General features: G+C 41.9%; 1 protein-coding gene across 1 annotated transcript in view; it reads left to right on the top strand.

Moving 5' to 3' along the window:
- The window catches only part of LOC143703896 (FGGY carbohydrate kinase domain-containing protein-like), a 62,030-nt gene that overhangs the window by 21,823 nt on the left and 15,387 nt on the right, over positions 1 to 24,820 (top strand). The window contains exons 10-11 of the mRNA XM_077197375.1: positions 22,198 to 22,259; positions 22,327 to 22,477. Coding sequence (XP_077053490.1) covers positions 22,198 to 22,259; positions 22,327 to 22,477 — 213 coding nt within the window. The remainder of the gene's footprint in view (positions 1 to 22,197; positions 22,260 to 22,326; positions 22,478 to 24,820) is intronic.

Raw genomic sequence — 24,820 nt, 5'->3', positions numbered from 1 at the left:
TGGCAGATTGTCTCGCGACAGCATGTCTGCTCCCTGATTCAATGTGTCCCCGGGAGAATGGGCCCTCCAGCCCCAGGTTCAAACAATTTGGAGTGTCTTCGGCAGGGCAGAGGTTGACCTCTTCGCCTCCAAAGACAACTCTCACTGCCCAATATTCCATGGCCCACAAATAGCCCAGTCTTCCCCTTTATGCTTTTCCCTCAGTCGTGCTCTTCCCTCAGGTCATCAACAGGATCAGAGAGGAGAGATGCACAGTCTGTCTGGTGGCCCCCCTTTGGTGGACCCAGCCTTGGTTTCCCGAGATGATTCAGCTGCTAGCAGCAGCCCCATGGCCAATGCCATGGGCTATCCATGTGGGCTATCCACGAGAGTGTCCTAAACACTATATCTGAGACCAGAGCCCCATCCACGAGACTCGTCCACGTACTTAAGTGTTCTGTCTTCTCCAAATGGTGCTCAGCATGGAGCCAAGACCCTACTTCATGTGATGTACCGCTCCTATTTTCCTTCCTACAAGTGCTGCTGAACGCGTGTCGTACCCCTCCACGCTCCGTCTATGTGGCGGCCATAGCAAAGTTAGATGCTCCTGTGGCCGGCCAGATGTTGGGTAGAAGCAATTTGATTGTTCGCTTCCAGAAGTGGGCAAGGATGCTCAACCTGCCTCGCCCCCTCACAACACCTTCCTGAGACCTATCAGTCCTGTTACAGTCTTCAGGGCCCTCAAGGGGCCCCCGTTTGAGCCGCTACAGTCGGCCGAATTAAGGGCACTTTCGCTCAAGACCGCACACTTGCTAGCCTTAGCATCGGTCAAGCAAGTGGGCCTGAGATTACGGGAACAAGTATTGCGTAGACAGCTGTGCTATAGGCAGATGCCCCGCCCTCTTTGGCCGGCTCTGCGCTCGGTTCGGCGGGACGCAGCCTGATTGGCTCGCGCAGATGTGCCACTTCGCTATAGACATGTGCCGTTCCCACTGCCCAGCCAATAGCGTGCGTGCATCTCCGCACTATTATGGCCGTGCAGTAATACTGCATTATTGAATAAAAGGCTTCAACAAATCGGACAAAAAGGAATTTTCCCCCATAGCATCTAGCAAAGACACAATACTCGTTCCCGTTGTGTGTAAAATTGATCTGTAAATATTAAAAAGGAACCTCAGGATGCGGTAAAGCTTCATGCGGGTTGCCTTGTGTCTGTTTGTTCGTGCACACACCAGGCAAACATCCAATATCAACAAAGTATTCTTTCGAACATTTGCTATGCAGTATGATTGATTCAAATTTTGTATCACTTTTTCTTTTGACACGTGTGATGCACCATGATAATGCCTGCACAGCATTACAACGGTGGATGCTGGTAGAGCGATTCTACCCTGCTTGTCTCTCAGAATACCAGCTTGATCTGGTTTTACTTCGTTCGCAGCCCAATGAATCAAGTCAACTTGCGTAGGGTTAGCTTGCAGTACTTTAATGTCCAAATCATTAATCAGCGACAAATTCATCATAGGTACATCGTTGCTCTTTTCATTTACGTATGGACTAAGTATTACTTCTTTAGCAGCCCATTTCGCGACTTCATCTGCAAACCTGTTTCCCTTAGCCTCATCCGATTAACCTGTTTTATGACCAGCTACTTTAATAACAGCAAGTTTCGATGGTTTCGATGGTCAAAATTGTTTTTCCATCGGAGGTTTTGAAATTTCTTTCTTCCCACAATTTAGCAAAATCATGGACAACGGCGTACGCGCATTTGGAATCAATGTATATATTGATGCACTGAACTTTTGCCAACTGACAAGCTCTTGTTAGAGCAATTAATTCTGCTACTTGAGCTGATTTATATGGCAATGAATATGCCTCAATTACACGATCAGGTAATTTGACAATAGCATATCCACACAAGTATAAATTGTCATTTGGCTTGAAACAGGATCCGTCTATATACCAATTATCTCCCTCCTCCAGGAAAGATGTCGACACATCTGGCCTGCAGGCAGTCGAAGTTTGGATTCTGGTAAGGCAGTCGTGGTCGTCACTCTCAAATTCACCATCTGTCAACAACCTGTGCAGATGTACAGTAGGACCATGAATAACAGAAGTTACTTTCAACGTTAAATTAGCAGTTGCTAATAATATAGCCTCATAGCCTGAACGACGTTGAGCAGTCATGTGTTGAGTAGAAATGTTATGCATAATTGCTCCTACCTGATGTGATGTGTGAACTGTGAGTGGATATGATAAAACAACCCTTTCAGCATCCTGTACCATGATCGCTGCAGCAGCCACTGCACGTAAACAGGCCGGGAGTCCCCGAGCCACTGAATCAAGAGTTTTAGACAAATAAGCTACTGGACCAAAAGTGCCCCCATGCTCTTGGGCCAGGATTCCTGCGGCTGTGCCCCCACTTTCGTGCACGTACAGGTGGAAATCTCGCTTGTAGCAAGGAAGGCCGAGGGCGGGAGGCCTTAACAGAGAGGATTTCAAATGTCTTAACGCTTGGTCCATCTCACTTGTCCATGTAATGTCCTCTTTATCATCCAGCGTAGCGTCTCGCAGGATTTTGTCATACATGGAGCAATTTGGCACCCATAATCGACAGTAATTGACCAGTCCCAGAAAGCTTTGCATTTGCTTCCGTGTTGAAGGGTGCTTGAACAAAGCGATGGCTTTGACTCTGTCCGCAGACAGGCGAACTTGGCCTTGTGACAGTTCATTGCCGATGTAATTGACTTTCCTCTGCACCCACTGAAGTTTCTCTTTAGATGCCTTGGAACCAGCCTCTGCTAAAACGTTGCAGACAATTGTAGTGGCAGCAGCACACATGTCCGCAGAGGCACCAGTGACGAGAATGCCATCAGCGTATTGGAGCAGGCAGGTGTCAGGAGGGAGTCTGACATCCTTCAGCCTTGCGTGCACTACAGCGGAGAAAACAGCCGGAGAATCTCTGAACCCTTGAGGGAGTCTTGTCCATATGTACTGGCAATTCTGAAAACAGAAACCAAAAAGTGGCTGAGTTTTTTGTTCAACAGGAATGCTGAAGAAGGCGGAGCATAAATCAATGACAGAATAAAATGCATGTTCTAAAGGAATAGAATTAATAATAGTTTGTACATCTGGCACAATAGGAGCATGTGGTTTTATCAAATCATTAATTTTTCTCAAGTCTTGCATTAAGCGCCAAGAACCATTTGCTTTCTTGATTGGATTAATTGGTGTGTTGTAAGGTGAATGAGTGCGAACCAGAATGCCTTGAGCCAGAAACTGATCAATGAGGGGTCGAATTCCCTCCTCTTTTTCCTTTGAAAGCGAATATTGTTTTTTTAAAAAAAACAGGCCTATTCATTGTCAAATTGGCCACATAAGGTTGGATATCAAGAAGTCCCACGTCATCCTTATGGGCCGCCCACAATTTCGGGTTTACATCAGCTACTTCCTGTCCGAGCTCAGTTGCAGATACATCCTCGAAGAGAGCACTTCCTGTGTCGGTCGTAAGAGAAAAGGCTGCTGGAAACATGAGTTGCAAAGAGTCAGAGTCAAATCCTAATTTAACACCCAACTTATGCATTAAATCTCTACCTAACAAGCAGAATAAAGAATCAGGTATAATTGCAAATAATCATGCATTTTGAACAATGATGGTATATCATTAGAAGTAACAAATAAAGGTGGTGTCAAATTACAAACCACTGGAATATTATCTATTCCCTATAGAATTTAATGTCTGTTATTCCTTTCCCCATTCAGGCGGATACACAGGTCTCTGTCTTTCAGAGGGAGAAAGAAAGGGAGGCCATCAGAGCGCCTAAACATCGGTTTCTCATTAGTTTGCTGAAATCTCTCAGCTTTTTTTCTGCAAAATCGCTGTGTGTGTCCGCTGTGTGTGACATAAAAAAACACTTTATGTCATTCCTGACATTGGGTGGCGGGCGATTTTGGACAGTGGAATTTACTTGGAACATTTTCATCAACAGGGTAGGATTTATTTTTTATAGGTTCCGAGACAGGAGAAGTTTGAATGCTCTCATATCTGGGAGGAAGGGGCGCTCTGACTTCAGCAGGATGTGAAATAACTTTCTCCTCCTCAGGCTGTTCAGCTTGAGGGGGAGAAAGATTTTTGTTGTTATCCACTTTTGGACCACGATTCCAATAAGATTGCATCTTATTGCACCAGATCTTATAGGTACGTTTCATATACGAATAATCCCAATCGGGATCGCCCCAATTTCCAAAAATCATGTATTTTGCTTCACGCATATATGTGTCTTTAAATGAGCCGTCACGAGGAAACGCATCTAATTGTGTTTTGCCAGTTGACCAGCCAGCTAAATTTGACACATATGGCTCCGTAAAAAATGCTTGATTATTTCTAATCATAAAATCTTTCGGAGATTCATTTTCTAACGGTGGACTAATTTTATTCCCCATTGTACACACACAAAAATTTCTCCTTCATGCAACTTAAATAAATTGCAATATAGCCAAATGGAACTGTAGGGTATGGACCAATCAGACACTAATTATTCATTATATACAAAGGTTTATGAAACTCCAAAACTAACAGCCCAAATGAACGAACACAAGGGGCAGAAACAGTGTCATGTTACAGGGCATGATGAGGAGATTTTACGACCTCCGAGGAACGTGGCCACATGCACAAGAGAGAGACTATGAAACAGAAACCCTCTTTAAAACAGACTTTGCTGCATTAATCATAGACTAACTGATCTATAAATGAACATGCATAAAACTGTGAAAGAAACAGTGTAAATGGTTTACTGTCTCGTGTACTATTAGGTATATATTATGGTATGTATCCTGGTATACAACCAACTAACGATCAATGTAACCTCACCTGTATCATGCCTCTTACCTAATTAATCCTCATTTAATGACTCACACTTTGATGTTTATCACCTTCTTCTAGAATGCAGTGTGGATGTGTTATAGCTATCTGAGCATTAATGAAGGTATAACCACGCTAGGGACAAAGACCCGTAAATCAACTAAGAGCCACTTTCCCTCTCAGACATGTCACCTTTCTGATTGGTCGAGTTCAACCCTTAGAGGAGGATCTTTTCCAGGCTTTATTAGAGACAGCCCACATGTGACCTCACTCTCTTAGTTCTTTCATCCAGCCGCAACACTGTTCTGGTGATCCTGGGGAACCCCCTCCCCCTCCACAGGGGCCCCAGGGCCCAGCAGGCCTCGATCCAACCAGATATGGGCTCAGGCAGGAGAGAGAAGACTCTCACAAAGAACCAAGGACAATCTCAGGAGTTTTGGAACAAAGACTCCAACCAACAACGACTCCAATCACTCACTCTTCCGACTTCCTCACTTCTCCTGAGTGCTCAGCGTGGCCTCAACAGGGCCCCAGGCCCTGACCAAACCTGCGTTCCTGGAGAAAGAGAACTCTCAACCAACTTCCAGTTCACACTGCACTTCACTAGTCCCTTTCTCCGGTTGCCAATTTAATCCTATCACTAACCTATTTCTGTAATTCTGTATATATGTGTTTTTAATTTATTCATGTTTATGATTTAGTTAATAAAACTTATGCACTTTATGTATTTGGTTCTGATTTGCTTGCAATACGAAGTCCCTTTATGGTTTCGGTTCTTGCTACATGCTCAAAACGCTGTACATATTAAGAAATAATTATTCTTCTGTGTCCAGGGAAGATACCCTTTTCTTAGAATTAATGAATAATCAAAAGAGTTCGTTGGATGAACTGATTAATTGATTGCAATATTAATTTAGCCATGTCAAGTTAATCCAATTAACTGACCCAAATATTCATAATTAATCATAACAAGTTATTATTGATTATTAATATTTCATATAGCTAGGTTCCTTACAGAACTCAAAGAAAAGTATACAATTTCAAATTAATTGTGTTAGTAAATTGGCAAATAGAGAGAGAAATAAGAGAGAAGAAAAGAAAAGAGAAAGTGAAGAGAAAAAAAATAGTGATTTATTTATTCATAGCCCTAGACCAAAGGGAAATTAAAATAGACTTTGCAAAAGAAAACAAATTATCTGTGTAGCAAATCTATTTTTTTCTTGCAAAAAACGGAGGAAAGTGATCAATTTTCCTTACGTTCTTCCCGCATTTATCGAAAACAGGAGGATAACCGGTCCCGTATCGTTTTAAACAAAGACAAATAACATCAAAAGAGGGAGCTCAAATCTCTTTTGCTTGTTCTTCTCACATTTTTTATTAAAAATACGAGGCTACCGTCCTGTATCGTTTTATACAAGGACAAACAACAAAAAAGAGAGAGAGATCAGTTCCCTTTTTTCTGCTCTTCCCGCATTAATTAAAACACGAGGCTGATTTCACCAAATATGGTAAAAATCACGGCACTACAAATACTTTTTCTCAGCAGACAGTAAGAATCAACTTTCTCTTTTGTAAAAAAAAAAAAAATTCTTACCTGTCTGGAGAAATCCCTGACGACGCCCCCAAGTGTTAGAATCGAAATGAAATGGTCCAAACGAGAAGTGCCAAAATTCTTGTTTTTTTATTATGAATAAACAATTCACAACCCCAGGCCGGAGGGAGACAAAACGCTCGGCTCATAATGTCTATATTATACATTAAATAGGCAAAGTATTACAGGGAGGAGTATAAGTCTAACCAATAGAACCAAACATTACATCATTGGCATATCATATAGACTTTATATAACAACTTCTTTATATGGGCAGTATCCGCTAGAATCTCCTTGCAAGCCTGGAGCTCAGAGGAAGCTCTTCAATGTATAACATAGAAACACAAAGAAAGAAAAGGAAGAGAAAGGAGAAGGGGGCTCCCTTCCTCATTAATGAATACCAGATGTTTAACTTTACATACATAGAAAAGAATGTGCAAACGTGTCAGTTTTAGGCTGAACAAAGAATCCTTCTTATGTTATAGATTTATGCTGAGGGAGAAAATATATTTCTAACAGGGTGTGAAGATTTTCATAGTGAAAACAAGGGTTGTGTACCGAAACCTGGTACCAATATGGAACCGGTACCTAATGGCTCGTTTCCACGGAGCGGTACGTTACGGTACGGTACAGTACAGTACGATTTGGGATGGTAAACCCTGATCTGGCTTGCATTTCCACCGCCAACAGTACCCTTACTCGATAGGCGTTGTAGTGTTACAAATTTATTAAAATGTTTTAATTTAGGTTCAACAGTATTTTATCTGAGAAAGTTACCATTTTGAGGCATATGACATTAACCGTTTTGTTGCTTCTCATCTGATGTCACAGACCTGCCTGTTCCTGTCTGTCCTGCTAAGTTAAATTGATCAGAGCACTGAGACTATCACCTTTTGTCTTTATGCACTGCCTGGCCATTAAGCTCTATGATAATGTGAAGGTATCGGTGAAGAGTCTGGCTGATTGGATTAGGATATTTACATTACACTGTTATGCTGATTGGATTAGGATGGGTAACACTCTCAGTCTAGGGCAAGTTCCTAAACTTGTATGCCTCATTTACATGCTTTTGTTTCAGAGTGTCTCCACCTTTATGTAATTCCTCCCCCTGAAAGGGTATATGATCTAAAATGTATAGAGCCTTAGTTAGACTTGGGTAAGATTTTGGACGAAGCAGACTACAGCAAATAAAGAATCCTGCTTAAAAGATAAGCCAAGTTTCCTGGTCTTCGCTTCTGAGTTTTTCTACACTTAAGAAGAACAAGGTTTACAACAGTATCCTCTCCCCAAATTTGTCACTAATAAAACTCAATAAAAAATATTTAAAGAAAAGACTTATATTTACCTTTTAATAGTTTGTTTACATCTACCTTGTAAATATATATTTTTATTAAAAATGTTACAATTACAACAACAATTCAAGTGCAATCTTTCTTTGTAAAAACTAAAGTATACATTTTATCATACATATTTCAAAGTTAAGGATTCATTACTTTGGATATAGCCTAGGCTACATTGGAACAAACACATAATAACATATTATTTGATTACTTTATTTTTGACAAAACATACTATAGGCTATTTAACATATGAGCAAAATTGGCAAACAAAAGCTTATTTTAGATAGCAAATATTTTACAGTAAAAATGTATAATCTATCCAAAACTAGTCAACGAAATGTTGTCTTTCATATGTCTGTAACATAGGTCTTTCGTTTATATAAGAAATATAAATGTTAATTTGCAGTTTAATACGTTGCTTTTACAAATACATTTAATTTCAACATATTTCAGTCGATTTTTACTCATCTCAGTATAGCAATATAGTTTGCTAAAAGCGGATCATTCATTCACACACAGAAACGCGATTCAAATTTAAACTGTCTTTTTGCGAGTTGTGGTAAACAGCGCATCTCTGCCGTTCATTTATTCACACACAGAAACGCGATTCACTTGAGAATGAAAAAAAACTACAGTATTCCTCAGTATTATCGTACAGTATTATCATACATATTTTAAAGTTAAGGATTCATTAGTTTTTATATAGCTTACATTGGAACAAACACTATAATAACAACTTAGTTGATGAGTTTATTTTTGACAGAACATAGCCTACTATATATTTAAAATATTTGCAGAAACTGGATGACAAAAGCTTATTTCATATTTTAGAATAAAAACTTAATAATCTATCCAAAACTACAAAATGTTATCTATGGGATCAAATTACCGCCAAATGTATTGCGGCCACGGATCAAAATATAATAAGCGTGAATCAAAAAATAACAAGCATGAAAATTTTTTTTTTAAATACATTAAAAAATATTTTTTTACAAAACTTAAACTTGTTTTCATGCTTTCTTTAAAATGATGTTATCCTTGGTTTTATTACTCTGTACTTTGCGCTCTCTTTCATTTTCTGCTCATAATTTATTTTTTTGTACGCTTGTGCTGTTTTCCTCTTCGCTCATCTTTCCATCTTCTGCGCTTGCTCTTCCAAATGTTGCAGTTCGAGTTTCATGTAAATTAGGGCGGGCTTAAGCGTCACCATTGGTCCACTGGTTCTAGATTGACAGCTCCTCCTCTAGCCAATCAAACGAAGAGGGGAGTTGACGTCACTCCAATGCGACTCGCGCTACTGTACTGATGTTCTCTCGTAGCTACAGGTGAAGATAAACATCAGCTCAGCTGGCAAAAATCTTTCCGTGGCAGGACACCGTTAAACTGTATGTGTGCCTGCAACTCGACCTGTTACGTCTACCTGCCGATCCGTTATCGTTAAATTCGTCACTTTAACGACGACGACCTGTTGTGTCGTTAGTTGACAGTTGTGCCTGTCTGACGATCCATCATATTAACCTTTAAAGATGAATTGAACTGAAAAAAATCAACGTTGATAACATGTTGTTTATGACAATTAAAAGTAATTTACATTAAAAATTGTAACTAAAAATATCAATATAGCTTTTTTTTTGAAGCAGCACAAAAATTGCGTTTGTTACGCTGGCAATTCCGATGACGTCACTGGCATGGTAGGACCCGCGAAGGTATATATGCAACAGCTGCAAGTCCTATATACACACACGAAAATGAGTAATTTTAATGGCATGAGTTACGCATTTGAACATGTGAGGGACATGCCAGTTGTATCTGACTACCACCACATGGAGGACGACCAGTTTCAGGCTCCACATACAGTACAGCATCGTTTGGCGGGAAGTGTGTGGGCGCGGGCGCTGCCGGAGCATGGACACTGCACCGGAGTCGATCTGTTGAAGAGAGTAAAACTCAGCGTGGGTTAAAGAAGAAGAAGACAGGGTCGGCTGAATTGGGACTCGCACTTTATTTAGAAATAAAAAATAAAGAAAACAAAAGGTATCCTACAGCAATATATATACACAATCTCTCAACTCAGTCCGTTTGCCAGTGCGTGCTGTGGGTCGCGTGCGAGTCCCAGCTCTCTCTCCTCGCTCTCTCATTCCCGGCAGCTTATATGCGGTCTCCACGCCAATCACTGCAATCAGACACAGGTGTTCATCATCTGCACTTGACCTACTTACTCACCGCACAGCTCGCTGACTCGTCTCTCGCTACAGACTTCGCAAAACCACGCCCCCCTCGCCACATACCCCCACCGCCCCGACTCAGGCCGGGGAGCCGTCCGGCCTGTAGCCTCCCCCCCCCTCCTGGAGAGGAAGTCAGCCACAGCCATCTGTGCACCCGGCCTGTGGACCACCTGGAATTTAAAAGGCTGTAAAGCTAGATACCAACGGGTGATCCGCGCGTTGGTATCCTTCATGCGGTGGTGCCACTGCAGGGGAGCGTCTTAGGTCTCGGACAGGTCGCAACCGCTGCCGTCTTATCAATTTGGGGACGCACCTGTCCGTGACCCAAGTGGAAGCCCAGATACCTTACTTCCACACGCCCAATCGCACACTTCTTTGGGTTGGCCGTGAGCCCAGCCCTTCCCAGCGTCTTCAGGACTGCCCGCAAATGCTGCATATGACGCTGCCAATCGTTACTATAGATGATAATATCATCCAAGTAGGCAGCGGCATATGCAGCATGCGGCCGGAGAATTTTGTCCGTCAGACGCTGAAAAGTCGCCGGAGCCCCGAACAAGCCGAAAGGAAGGGTGACAAATTGGTGTAATCCAAACGGCGTTGTGAAAGCTGACTTTTCTTTGGACATGGGAGACAAGGGGATCTGCCAATAACCCTTTGTTAAGTCCAGTGTCGAATAAAAATGAGCAGTACCCAGCCGATCAAGCAATTCGTCAACCCTCAGCATTGGATAAGCATCAAATTTAGACACCGCGTTCACCTTTCTATAGTCCACACAGAAACGGATCGAGCCGTCGGTTTTAGGAACTAAAACTATCGGGCTCGCCCAGTCACTGCTGGACTCTTCTATTACCCCCATATCCAGCATAGCCTCTAATTCGTTCTGAACTATCTTTTTTTTGTGTTCAGGTAAACGATACGGGCGGCAGCGCACCACCACCCCCGGATCCGTCTCAATGTGGTGCTGAATGAGGTCCGTTCGACCAGGCAGGGGAGAGAACACATCAGCAAATTCAGCTTGTAAATTTTTAATGTCAGTGAGCTGGGAGGGTGAGAGGTGATCTCCGCCAAGAGCCAGCGCGAGAGATTGTGGTTTTGTGTTCGCTTCTGGCCCGAGATCCTCCTCTCCGCTCACTACCGTCGCCAGCATCACTGACTCCGCCTCAACCCACTTTTTGAGGAGGTTGAGGTGATAAATTTGATGTGCCCCGCCCCTATCTGTTCGAACTACCTCATAGTTGAGATCGTTAACCCGCCGTGTGACCTCAAAAGGTCCTTGCCACTTTGCGAGTAATTTCGAGCTAGAAGTAGGGAGTAATACAAGCACCTTATCTCCCGGTGCTAATTGACGAAGTCTAGCCCCCCTGTTGTACAGCTGACTCTGTCTGTCCTGGGCCTGTAACAAATTCTCCATTGATAGCCGCCCCAAAGTTTGGAGTTTTGTTCTCAGGTCCAAGACATACTGAATTTCGTTCTTACTCTCTAAGAACGTCCAACACCCCGCGGGGCTGACGCCCATAGAGAAGCTCGAAGGGGGAAAACACCGTGGAGGCTTGGGGAACCTCGCGTACAACGAACAAGAGGGGTTCTAGCCACTCATCCCAATTTTTGGCGTCTTCGTGAACGAACTTTCGAATCATGGACTTCAAAGTGCGATTAAACCGTTCCACTAATCCGTCTGTCTGTGGGTGGTAGACGCTAGTGCGAATCGATTTAATGCCCAATAATTCATAAAGTTTGCGAATAGTTCGTGACATAAACGCCGTGCCCTGATCAGTGAGAATCTCCTTGAGGATTCCCACCCGGGAGATAATGAAAAGAGCGCGCTCGCAACACTTTTGGCAGAAATGTTACGGAGCGGGACTGCTTCAGGATACCGCGTTGCGTAATCCACCAGGACTAACGCAAAGCGGTGTCCACGTGCTGACCGTTCCAATGGCCCGATGAGGTCCATACCAATTCGTTCGAAGGGGACCTGCATTAGCGGAAGGGGGCACAATGGTGCTTTTGGATTGGCCGGTGGATTCACCAACTGACATTCACTGCAAGACGCGCACCACTTGCGCACATTCTCGTGAATGCCCGTCCAGAAGAACCGGGCCATGAGACGGTTTAGTGTCGCCGTTTGACCTAAATGCCCAGCCATTGGATTACAGTGAGCCGCCTGAAAAAGCATTTCCCGGCGGCTTTTAGGAACTAACAACTGCGTTGTATCCTCTTTTGACTGGGTGTCCTGGGTCACCCGATACAACTTATCTTTTAAAATAGCAAAATAGGGATAAGAGAGCGGTTGGTCTAGGTGGAGTACCTGGCCGTCGATAGAACGGACCTGATTAAAGGAATGTTTTAACGTCTCGTCCTGGGACTGCTCCAGGGGAAAATCATCGCGCTCTGTGAGGATAGTTCTCTCCAGAGTACTCCGTTCCCCTGCAGCAGGCACCAGAGGTCCCGGCTCAGCATCTCCCACCTGAACAACCGCTGTCTTTCCCTTGCTTTTCTTTTCCCAAGAGGCATCCGTACATAAAGACCCCAATATTTTACTAAAAGCAGGCCAATTCGTTCCCAGAATTAGCGGATCCCGGAGGTGCGGGTTAACTGCTACCTCTACGCTATGCTTTTGTCCCCTAAATTGAATTACCACAGGCATTATAGGATAACTTACCACCACCCCGTGCACACACCGCACCTTAACCATGCGGCTGTTATCCAATGCCCCAGGTTGAATCAGGCTTTGATGAATGGAGGTTTGGTTGCAGCCTGAATCCACCAAAGCCTGATAAGTACCCCCCTTGATACTCACTGGTATCTGGTACAGGCCAGCTTGATCGGGGGCAGCCTGTGGCGCGTCGGGAACCCGGATCAGTGTCCCCACCTCCATCACCGGACACCGGTCGATAAAGTGTCCCGGGTCCCCGCAGCGCCAACAGGCCGGCCCAGGCCTCCTCGCCGCCCCAGTGGCGGGAAGCGGGTCAAGGGATTGGCGTGGAGAGCGTAGGGTGGGGCCCTGAATGCGGGGACAGGCTCCGCCGGAGCCCCCGTTTTCCACCTCGGCGCCGGCCGGGGCATCAGCCCCCCACGAGACCTGGGAAGGGGAACAGGTTTGGGGAGAGAAGGGGACGAGAGAGAGAGAGAGGGAGAGAGAGAGGCAGATGGAAGGGGTTCGCCGACCCCTGGGCACGCCACCATGTGATCCTCCGCCAGGTGGATGGCCTGGTCCAGCGACGTCGGGCGGTGGCACTGGACCCACTGTGCGGTCTTCTTGGGCAGTTTGGAGATGAATTGTTCCAGTACCACCTTGTTGATAACGTCCTCGACGTCGCGTCCGTCGGCCATCAGCCATCTGTGGCAGGAGTCCCGGAGCTGTTGCGCCATGACGAAGGGTCGGCCGGACTCTTCCAGGCTCAGGGATCTGAACCGCTGGCGATGTTGTTCTGGGGTCCGGCCGACCCGCTGAAGAATGGCGCGCCTCAGGTCTTCATAGACCAGGAGATTCTGGACTGGCAGTTGGTGGGCGGCTATCTGCGACTCTCCCGATAGCAGTGGGATGAGTCGCATGGGCCAGTCCGCTCGGGGCCATCCCCGGGCCTCGGCCGACCTCTCAAAAAGTACCAGGAATGCCTCCGGATCATCCTGGGGTCCCATCTTATTGAGAGGCAGGGGCGGGGCCGAGGCCGTAGCTGGATCGGGGACGGCCCGAATCTCCCGGTCGAGCCAGCTCCGGAACAGCTCGCGGTCTTCTTGCTGGCCTTGGAGAAGCATCTGGAACCGGTGGTCTTGCTCCTCCTTTACGGCCAGCAGGGCGTGGTGTTGTTCCCTGTGAAGACCCGCGAGCGTTTGGATGAGGTCCGCAAATGGCGTTCCTGGCGGGGGCTGCATGGCGGCGGCAGTCTTCTTCTTCCCGGGTTTCGGCACCAGTGTAGTAAAATTCAGCGTGGGTTAAGGAAGAAGAATACAGGGTCGGCTGAATTGGGACTCGCACTTTATTTAGAAATAAAAAATAAAGAAAACAAAAGGTGCGCTCGTGCGCCTTCACCGTAGTGAAACACTACAGCAATATATATACACTCTTTCCACTCAGTCCGTTTGCCAGTGTGTACTGCGGGTCGCGTGCGAGTCCCAGCTCTCTCTCCTCGCTCTCTCATTCCCGGCAGCTTATATGCGGTCTCCACGCCAATCACTGCAATCAGACGCAGGTGTTCATCATCTGCACTTGACCTACTTACTCACCGCACAGCTCGCTGACTCGTCTCTCGCTACAGACTTCGCAAAACCACGCCCCCCTCGCCACAGAGGTCAACCTGGAACATTTATTGATCGGCGAAAATGCATCACCATGCACCGTTCATTTCGGATGCTGTGCGGTGAGAGAGACATGTTGGAGGAGGCTAAGCTATCTCTAAGGGATGTCCGAGCTGAGACGCTGGAGCGCCCCATAAGTAGCTGGTATGTAACAGTGTATTTTACGAATTGGCGACTGGGCTAGGCTAACTTATATCCTTTTCTCAGACTGTTAAGCTTAACAGTGTACCGGCAGTTCACTCTTTGGGCGAGGGGGCATTTGGGAAGGATGAATAAGATTCCGTTCCCATCCTGTGCAGTGAACTAACGTTAACGTTACATCTTTTCCCCTCAGCTGAACATCAAGGATTCTAGTATGCGTTGGACTTGTAGCTAAATAAAACATTTGATGTCAGACGCTTCATGTACTCATTGATGTTTTCAACACATCTGTCTCTCGTACCTAAGATTAAACACTAGAAATCACGACTAGAATAATTTTGTTGACAAGGCATGGGGTAGAGAGAAGCTAGCTCTGCTAGTATTGGTCGGCAACGGAGTATCCTACGATTCCAGTGACGTAGTCGAATGTTGAAATCCAACATGGCGCGCCCGTGTAACAACAACAACATTTTCAAAGTACCATTTTATCCCTTTCAACAAATTCTGCCATTTAAATAATTGTACCAATGAGAATAAATAAAATACATCTGTTATATCACATTTTTTCAAATTTCAGTTCAGTTCATCTTTAAAGCCCTGGCCTTACTTCTGGACCTTGCACTGTGAGCGTCGATCACCTGCGAGCCACACAACAGTGTTTCATTAAAGAATTCCTGATTTGAACGAGAAGTTTGAATGAATGACTCACTTATAAAGACAGTAACTTGCCACCACCTACTGGCCGCTTTACTTTCATATTTAATCTATGACATGGAAGGGCAATGTCGGTCCTCCTGGATGCAGAGTTTAGCTCCTCCAACCCTAATCAAACACGCCTGAACCAGCTAATCATCATCTTTAGGATTATTAATACTGCTAGCTAGGTTTTTATCGGAGTTGATGCTAAATTCTGCAGGACAGTGGCACTCCAGAAACGTTACCTATCCCTGATCTTTTCAATAATTTTCATGTTGCTGTATTAAAAATTTAAGCTATATTTAAAACATTAATCCTAAAGTAATATGCAATTATGTAGCTATGCAAATGAACACAATAATTATAATAAATCACTGCATATCAAATCCACCTGGTTTCTGTAATCTCCTCTGTACACTATCATTTTCATTAATCTTTAGTCAAATGGTACATCTATCTAGTCTAGAATTAATTTACCATGCTACCTAGGCTATATGATCGCTTAACAACAACAATTAAGAAAATATTTCAGGATGCCGTATTTAACTGTAACGGATCACCAGGTAGGCTGTGCGTTTTTTTTCCTTTTACAAAGGCTACAGGTTTATTTTAAATTTTAGTTGTTGTTGTTCTTTGTTTTACATACTCTGAACTGTACCACAAATGCCTTTGTATTCGTCTTGTACTTTTTGCACTGTATGCCTTGTCTGTAATGGAACTAAATAATATAAAGGCTGTGTGTAGCATTGAAAGGTCAAAGTCCTAAATTCTTCAGACGGGCAAAATGGTCGTTTTTAACTTAATTTTAGCAAAGAAATGTAGTGTTTCAAAACTGCATGATGTTTTAGAGCTGCTTTAGGATAATCATGAGCCATTGTTTAACACCAATTACCAGTGTGCGCATTAAAATGTAGGCTACCTCAAAAAGGAGGAATTTAATTATTTGTATATGTCCAGAGTTCAGATAGCTTTACTGCTTAAAAGTCCTTGTAAAGTTTAAAATAAACTTTTTGTGAAAAATATTTTTTAATGTGTTTAAAGTTTTTATTCATGCTTGTTATTTTTTGAATCACGCTTATTATATTTTGATCCGTGGCCGCAATACATTTGGCGGGAATTTGATCCCATTTTTGATTCACGCTTATTATATTTTGATCCGTGGCCGCAATATATTTGGCGGGAATTTGATCCCATAGTTATCTTTTATATTTCATCTCTAACATAGTAGGCTAAACATAAACAACAGTGCCCATCTGTGCCGTTAATTCATTCACTCACAGAAACGTGATTCAAATTTAAAGTCTTTTTGCATTTACAGACATTAGAACAAAGCACAAGAATAAAAAACTTAGGGTAGCTACTCACAATTCTCGGCTAGATCGGTCGCTCCTCAAAATGAAAATAAACCATTACATGTTCTGAGGTAAATGTCCCAGGATTACTCCTCACAGTCACAGCCTCACAAGACGAAAAGGTACATTAATCTGATGATTAAATTTGTTGTGTTATCGCGTTTATGAGGGACGTTGACACGTTTGCATGTGTCGCTTCAGATCATTTGCGTTTGAATACCGCGCGCTCTCCGTGGGCGTGTCACATTAGCAGACTAATGAGCTGAGAGAACGATAATGAGATCGGCTGACACCCCTCTCTTTTTTATAGATTACATAAACAGAGAATATTTATTTTAGTTTTGAATTAGATATTTTAAAAGTACAAACTTAAATGATTATAAAGATATAATGCTCATGCTTGGGTGAATAGTATTCGCTGAGTTTTGTTTAAGTTTAGAGACGTGCTCCAGAAAAAAGGTTAACCGAGATGGAGAGACAGAAAGCACACCCTGTTTATTTTCTTTATTTTACAAAAGCACAATGTTTTATTTCGATTGTAAGTGGACACATAAAAAATAGACATTCAACAGTTTATTTTTTTATATTTCTTAAGTGTGTTTGACCAAAAATGACAGAGTATTTTAAGTCTATTTTCCTGCTACTGTATGTGAAAAAAATCGAGCAAAACGCGCCGGCGCGTTTGTCGACCCCAGAGGGTTAAAGAAATCTTAAACATCATAGCCACACAAATGGGGTTCAGGCAATGCGTATTGGTTATATTCACTGCATGCATAACGTTAGCCTATTCATAACAAAATTTCATTTAAATTTTAAAAATATTACAATTATTAATATGGTCCAGGCAATATGTGCATTTGTACTAAACAACAAATGTTGCAGTAAACAACATTACAGTGCTCATCTTCACTGTAATAAAATTAAAAATGACAAAACTCAACCCTGTCTCTTTTTGTTAAACTTCAGTTTTATCAATAATAGCCATTATAAAAGTATAAGTAAAAGGTACAAGAAGCTATACAATAAGAAATAAAGCAAACAATTCAGTCAAAAGTCAGCGCTCTAGTCTAATGTTACAACAGTAAAGTTAAATAGCCTAAATATATAAAGTTTTGAAACTTCACTTAGCCCTCAACCATTGGCCAGGGAACAAATGATAGATTCACGAGACCAAAGATCGCCCGTTAGGTCTACACAAGACGAATTATATCTCATATTTAACCACTACAGAGACGTCAGCGGCAAACGTCAGAACGACTAGCCGAGGAAAGGCTGTTCCAGGCGGGGTACATGAGCGCCGAACGCCCTGTGATCGCCTGGAATGGATCTCACAACCTAGATCAAATTTTCATAAATCTTTATAAATAAACCACAGATTTGAGCTTTAAACAACTACATTCTCACCTGAAAAACTCTTAAAACGACATTTTGAGACACAATGACAGTAATATATTTCAACTGTATATTAAAAAATGGTGCTTCTTATGTTGTCATTCCCCTTCTAGCACGTGCAAGTGACTATTCTCTGTCAACCAATCAGCATTCTGCAGTGAGTCTAGCTCCACCCTTTAGGTACCGTACCACTGTGCTAAGTACCCCAACGGAAGGGTACTGAAAAAGTGGTATGGCTTTTGACAGTGGAAACGGAAATAATTGCGTACCATACTGTACTGTACCGTACCGCACCGCTCGGAAACGAGCCATAAGTTACCGACATGTACTCGGACCGAATCAAAACGCAGATTTCGGTGACACTTATGCCTCAGCTGTCGGTTGAAATACTTCCCTCTGGTTCTCCGAAACGGACGTAAGAAGCATCATCACCGCACGTGATCGCTAGTTAACCCTTTAACACGTACGATCGTTCACGCCGGTGTGATTAGACACATAAGTAGACTACCTACTAGCAAACAATACATTTATTGTTTGTAAAATACACAACGATGTCCATGGAAGCAGCAATAACAATCCTTTCAATTATAAATTGAAGACGTGTTTAGATGCATATTGTGTAGGTAATTATAAAATTTACTCTATTCTTCTCACACTTCACTGGCCACTTTCATGTATTTTGGGAGAAGTGGATGAATTGACGCGCTATAGGCCTAAATCTGACAGATGCAATTCTCTGAACTGCGGTGCGTACTAACATGGCGTACATTATGCGTTAGATCAACTAACATGAATCATGACCATTATAAAGGTTTCTTAAGACAAAACACATTCACTTACACGTATTTAAGAATAAAAAATATCAGCCAAGGACTGACTCGCCCGTCACGCAACCGATCACTATCACGTTTTGTTCCGCAACATGTTTAGTGTGAAAATGTAAAGTTGATGTCCCTACAATAACAGACCTACATACATCTAATAAATTAGTCAGGAGTCAGGAGAGGTGTCATATTTGGCCAGAGAAGACAAGAAATGTGTTAATATTTCTGCAAAAGAGAAGCTAGTTTGTGGCACACCAAGAATACACACTACTTTGCTGTTAATTAGAAATGTAACTGCTATTTAGTGTTAAATTATTGTAGTTGGGTTAGGTGGCTTGGGTTTTATTGTGAATTTATTATGAAAATTTGTTGTGTTTTGTATTTAGTACACTTTACATATTTCAGTATACTTTAAAAAATCTATATATTGTTAATTTTTAAGATTATTTTATTTATTTATTTTTCAATAAAAAAGCCGTTCTTTAATGTCATTCACCATCGTTTTGAGGCTCTTTTTTTAAAGTATCGGTTCAGGCACCGTTTAGGCAGCGGTACCGTTTTAAAAGTATTGATTTGGCACCGAAAAAAAAAAGAAACGATAGCCAACTCCAGTGAAAACTATGAATAGTTGTGCGTTCACTGTGTTTTTATCCTTGTTCGACTCCTTTGTGAGTCGAGTCTCCTGTGCGATCTGTGTTTGTTTGATGCTCAGAGCTTCAGTCATTTATGAGGTTGTGCTTTGTGTTAAGACGCTGCTTGAGAATGTTGACAGAAAGACAGTTTATTTGGGTTTGAAACAGAGCCATGATGTCTTGGTTGATTAATTGATTGATTGGTTGGTTGGTTGATCGATTTGATTGGTAACTTGGTTGGGGTTTTTTCTTGATTGATTTATGATTGATTTGATTGGTTGGTTGTTTGTTTTATTGGTTGGTTTTTCTTGGATGATTGGTGGTTTGTTTGTTTTTTCTACTTGGTTGGTTGTTTTTTTCTTGGGTTGATTAGTTAATTGATTTGATTGGTTGGGTAGTTGGTTGTTGTTTTTTATTGGTTGGTTAATTGATTCGATTGGTTGGTTGTTTTGTTATTTTCTTGGTTTCTTGGTTGGTTGGTAGATTTTGATTAGTTGGTTGGGTCTTTTTCTTGGTTGATTGTTTGTTTGGTTGATTGATTCGTTAGTTTTTTTCTTGGGTTTGTTGGTTGGTTGATTGATTTGATTGGTTGGTTGTTGTTTTTTCTTGGTTTATTGGTTGGTTTATTGATTCGATTGGTTGTTGGTTTTTTCTTGGGTTGGTTGATTAATTTGATTGGTTGGTTGGGTTTTTTTCTTGGTTTATTGGTTGAGTAATTGGTTGTTTTGTTCTTGAAAGGAGTGGTTGTTTGGTTTTTGTTGTTTTTCTTGGGTTGGTTGGTTGATTTGGTTGGTTCTTTGTTTTTTTTCTCGGTTTATTGATCGGTTGATTGATTCGATTGGTTTTTTGGTTGATTGGTTGGTTTTTCTTGGATGATTGGTGGTTTGTTTGTTTTTTCTACTTGGTTGGTTGTTTTTTTCTTGGGTTGATTAGTTAATTGATTTGATTGGTTGGGTAGTTGGTTGTTTTTTTATTGGTTGGTTAATTGATTCGATTGGTTGGTTGTTTTGTTATTTTCTTGGTTTATTGGTTGGTTGGTAGATTTTGATTAGTTGGTTGGGTTTTTTTCTTGGTTGATTGTTTGTTTGGTTGATTGATTCGTTAGTTTTTTTCTTGGGTTTGTTGGTTGGTTGATTGATTTGATTGGTTGGTTGTTGTTTTTTCTTGGTTTATTGGTTGGTTTATTGATTCGATTGGTTGTTGGTTTTTTCTTGGGTTGGTTGATTAATTTGATTGGTTGGTTGGGTTTTTTTCTCCTAGTTTATTGGTTGATTGATTGGTTGTTTTGTTCTTGAAAGTAGTGGTTGTTTGGTTGTTGTTGTTTTTATTGGGTTGGTTGGTTGATTTGGTTGGTTGGTTGTTGTTTTTTTGTCAGTTTATTGATCGGTTGATTGATTTGATTGTTTTTTTTTGGTTGATTGGTTGTATTGTTCTTGGATGATTGGTTGTTTTTTTTGGATGATTGGTTAGTTTTCTACTTGGTTTGATTGATTGATGGATTGTTTTTATTGGTTGGTTTAGTTGATTGGTTGATTAGTTGGTTGGTTATTTTCTTGGTTTGGTTTATTAGTTGGTTGGTTGTTTTCTTGGTTGGTGGGTGGTTGGTTGATTGGTTGTTGTCTTTAATGGTTGGTTGGTTGGTTGATTGGTCGTTTTTTTACCTGGTTGGTGTTTTTCTTGGTTGTTTGGTTTATTAGTTGGTTTCTTCGTTGGTTGGTTGTTTGTTTGGTTATTTTCTTGGTTTTTGGTTGGTTGTTTCCTTGGTAGTTTGATTGATTGGTTGGTTTTGTTGGTCGTTAGGTTGGTTGTTTGGTTGATATTTTAAATTGGTTGTTTGGTTGATTGGTTGTATTGTTCTTGGATGATTGGTTAGTTTTCTACTTGGTTTGGTTGATTGATGGATTGTTTTTATTGGTTGGTTTAGTTGATTGGTTGATTAGTTGGTTGGTTATTTTCTTGGTTTGGTTTATTAGTTGGTTGGTTGTTTTCTTGGTTGGTGGGTGGTTGGTTGATTGGTTGTTGTCTTTAATGGTTGGTTGGTTGGTTGATTGGTCGTTTTTTTACCTGGTTGGTGTTTTTCTTGGTTGTTTGGTTTATTAGTTGGTTTCTTCGTTGGTTGGTTGTTTGTTTGGTTATTTTCTTGGTTTTTGGTTGGTTGTTTCCTTGGTAGTTTGATTGATTGGTTGGTTTTGTTGGTCGTTAGGTTGGTTGTTTGGTTGATATTTTAAATTGGTTGTTTGGTTGATTGGTTGTATTGTTCTTGGATGATTGGTTGTATTGTTCTTGGATGATTGGTTAGTTTTCTACTTGGTTTGATTGATTGATGGATTGTTTTTATTGGTTGGTTTAGTTGATTGGTTGATTAGTTGGTTGGTTATTTTCTTGGTTTGGTTTATTAGTTGGTTGGTTGTTTTCTTGGTTGGTGGGTGGTTGGTTGATTGGTTGTTGTCTTTATTGGTTTGTTGGTTGATTGGTCGTTTTTTTACTTGGTTGGTGGTTTTCTTGGTTGTTTGGTTTATTAGTTGGTTTCTTGGTTGGTTGTTTGTTTGGTTATTTTCTTGGTTTTTGGTTGATGTTTCCTTGGTAGTTTGATTGATTGGTTGGTTTTGTTGGTCGTTAGGTTGGTTGTTTGGTTGATATTTTAAATTGGTTGTTTGGTCTGATTGATTGGTGTAGTTGATTGGTTGGCTGTTGTTTTTTTAGTTTATTGGTTGGTTGGTAGTTTGGCTGCTTGGTTCCAGACAGTCATCACTGTACTACAGGACATTGTGACAAACGTTACAATAAACACATAATACGCTATATATACAGATGGTTTACATGTAAATATATGAATATCTTAATTAGAGCGATGTCATGTCCTTTCAGGTGGACCATGTGGTGAACGGACACGCCGCTTCGAGGCAGCTGAAAGAGCAGGCGGAGAAGAGGTGAGCATCAGTCGCTCTGATGCGTTTCTGTTCTCACTCAGTCTGATCGCTGAGCTTTTCTCTGCAGTGGGAAACACGTTTACTCCTGCCTGAACCTCCATCTGGAGCACATGTCTGGAGACGCAGCACAGCTGGAGCAGCTGACGGCCGGCCTGCACATCTGGCCTGATTTCCACGGCAACCGCTCTCCTCTGGCCGACCAGACGTCACGGGGATCGGTGAGGAACGCTGTGCTTGTTACAGTGCTGATGAAAAAATATAATATAATATAATATAAAAACATAAGATTTAAATTTATATTTACATTTTACTATTTATTCATTATGTTCCAGTTTTCATTGTACTGCCTTTAATTTAATTTATTTTTGTATTATTTATTAATAAAACTGATAACTGGACGTACATTTTCTGCAGAATATGTGAGTGGTGCTTACTGCGGCAAAATTTGGCACCAGGCAGTTGTTCGGATGTTGTGGGTGGTTGCTAGGGTTGTTGGTGCTGCTAGAATGAGAATATTGAGAATGAACTCCAAATTAACATTTATAGTAATGACAATCTTTTTTTTTTATTATATTTTTGGGCTTTTTTCCTTTATTTCAGAGGACAGAAATGTGGATTTAACAGGGACATTTGCTTAATGTCATGAAAATAATGTTAATAGCCCTATAAAGTACTTTTTTCTTTACGTTCTAGAAAGAAAGATTTTCTTTACGTTTAATATAATTTCTTATTTTAATTATTTTATATGACATCACAACCCTCTTCCTGTGCGGGGGGCTGAGCAAGAACGCGCTGTTCGTACAGACACACGCCAACACCACGGGTCAATGCTCACTCACACACACACGCTCATATATCTGACATGGTAGAGACCTGCGCGGGACGGATTTTATCCCGTTTCCTATAAAAATATATGTTGTTTTCTCCCGCTGCCGCCCGCAACAATCAAGTTTCGTCCCGCTCCCGCCCGCAAAATCCCGCGGGTAAACGTATAAGTACTTTTTTTTTTAAATACATTGCATATTCTGCCTGCTACTCTGTGATTTTTTCACTTGCTCCCCTGTTGAATATAAAAAAGAAAAAAAAAGAAACGGAAAATAAACAAATGTTTTGTTTTATTTGCGCTTAATTCAATGGATGAACATGAACAAGGAACTTAGAACAAATAAATACAGTAAAAAAAGTAAGAAATGTACATAAATAAAAATATACAATAATGATTATAGTATAGCCTTATAAATTATATAATAATAATAAACCTGGATTTCTTTCATGTTCAAAAGTAGCCTATATATAGGGCCTAATACTGCTTAAGAATGCCACCTTTGCTTTTAGCAATTCCTTCAAACATTAAACAAAAACTATCCTTATTCCTCTATAACAAAATATACCAATTTTAAATATTTAGCTAAATAAAAAAAAAACTGAATTAACTAAAACAATTTAAAAAAAACTGTATGACTACTTAATGTGCCCATGCAGGAATAGCATGTCGTTCACTGATGAGGAGTTCAGATTAATCCGTCTCTGCTCCAGTATGCGACCGCAAATACTGAAAGCCCTCTCCGATGGTGCGCTGGAAGCTGGAATGCAAAGTACATGGCGTGTGTCATGCGGTGCAGACATTTTGCCTCTGTGTGGTAGGCTTGGCTGTTCTGCGCCTATGAACCACGCGAGAGTTAGCTTCCGACCATGTGCCTGTAAATCGTTTTTATTTTAGTTATCCTTGTTGCTTGTGCATTAGATAAATAACGGTTTATGTGTTTCTAGTTATTTTATTTTGTTCTATATTTCCCACAAAAAAAATTATTTTCCCGCAACCCGCACACAATAATATCTTGCCGCCCGCACCCGCATTCACCCATCAAATATTGTCCCGCGCCGCACTCGGTTGCGCTGGGTCCCGGGGTAGTCTCGCAGAAGTGCAGGTCTCTACACTCAGGTATCTGACATGACATGACCAACACCACGGGTCAGTGCTCTGAGGGATGTGTGTGTGTGTTTCAGGGCTGCCGGGAGATGGTTCTCACTGCGGAACATGAAATCCACGGGGAGGAGTCGGATCCACTCCTCCCACCTTACATACACCTAAACCTAGCCAACTCCGCCCCCTGATCCCTAAACCCAACCCTAATCCCTAAACCCAACCCTAATCCTACCCATCTCCACCCCTTGGATCTTGATCCGACTCCTCCCCGTGGATCTCATGTACTGCATTGAGGTGCTACTGGCTGCCGGTGGTCCTGTCGGCCGAACCAGAGGCCGTTCTGTTGGGAGCTGCTGTGATCGGAGCCTGTGCTTCATCTGACTGTGGCTCCATACAGGTACAAAACACACACACACACACACACACACACTCAGCCGCTGTGATCGGAGCCTGTGCTTCATCTGACTGTGGCTCCATACAGGTTCAACACACACACACACACACACACACACTCAGCCGCTGTGATCGGAGCCTGTGCTTCATCTGACTGTGGCTCCATACAGGTACAAAACACACACACACACACACACACTCAGCCGCTGTGATCGGAGCCTGTGCTTCATCTGACTGTGGC

The sequence above is a fragment of the Siphateles boraxobius genome, unplaced genomic scaffold (assembly GCF_051911475.1).
Source record: "Siphateles boraxobius isolate OS27281-9 unplaced genomic scaffold, OSU_SipBor_1 39, whole genome shotgun sequence".
Taxonomy (NCBI): Eukaryota; Metazoa; Chordata; class Actinopteri; order Cypriniformes; family Leuciscidae; genus Siphateles; species Siphateles boraxobius.
This window is presented reverse-complemented; position numbering and strand designations above follow the sequence as displayed.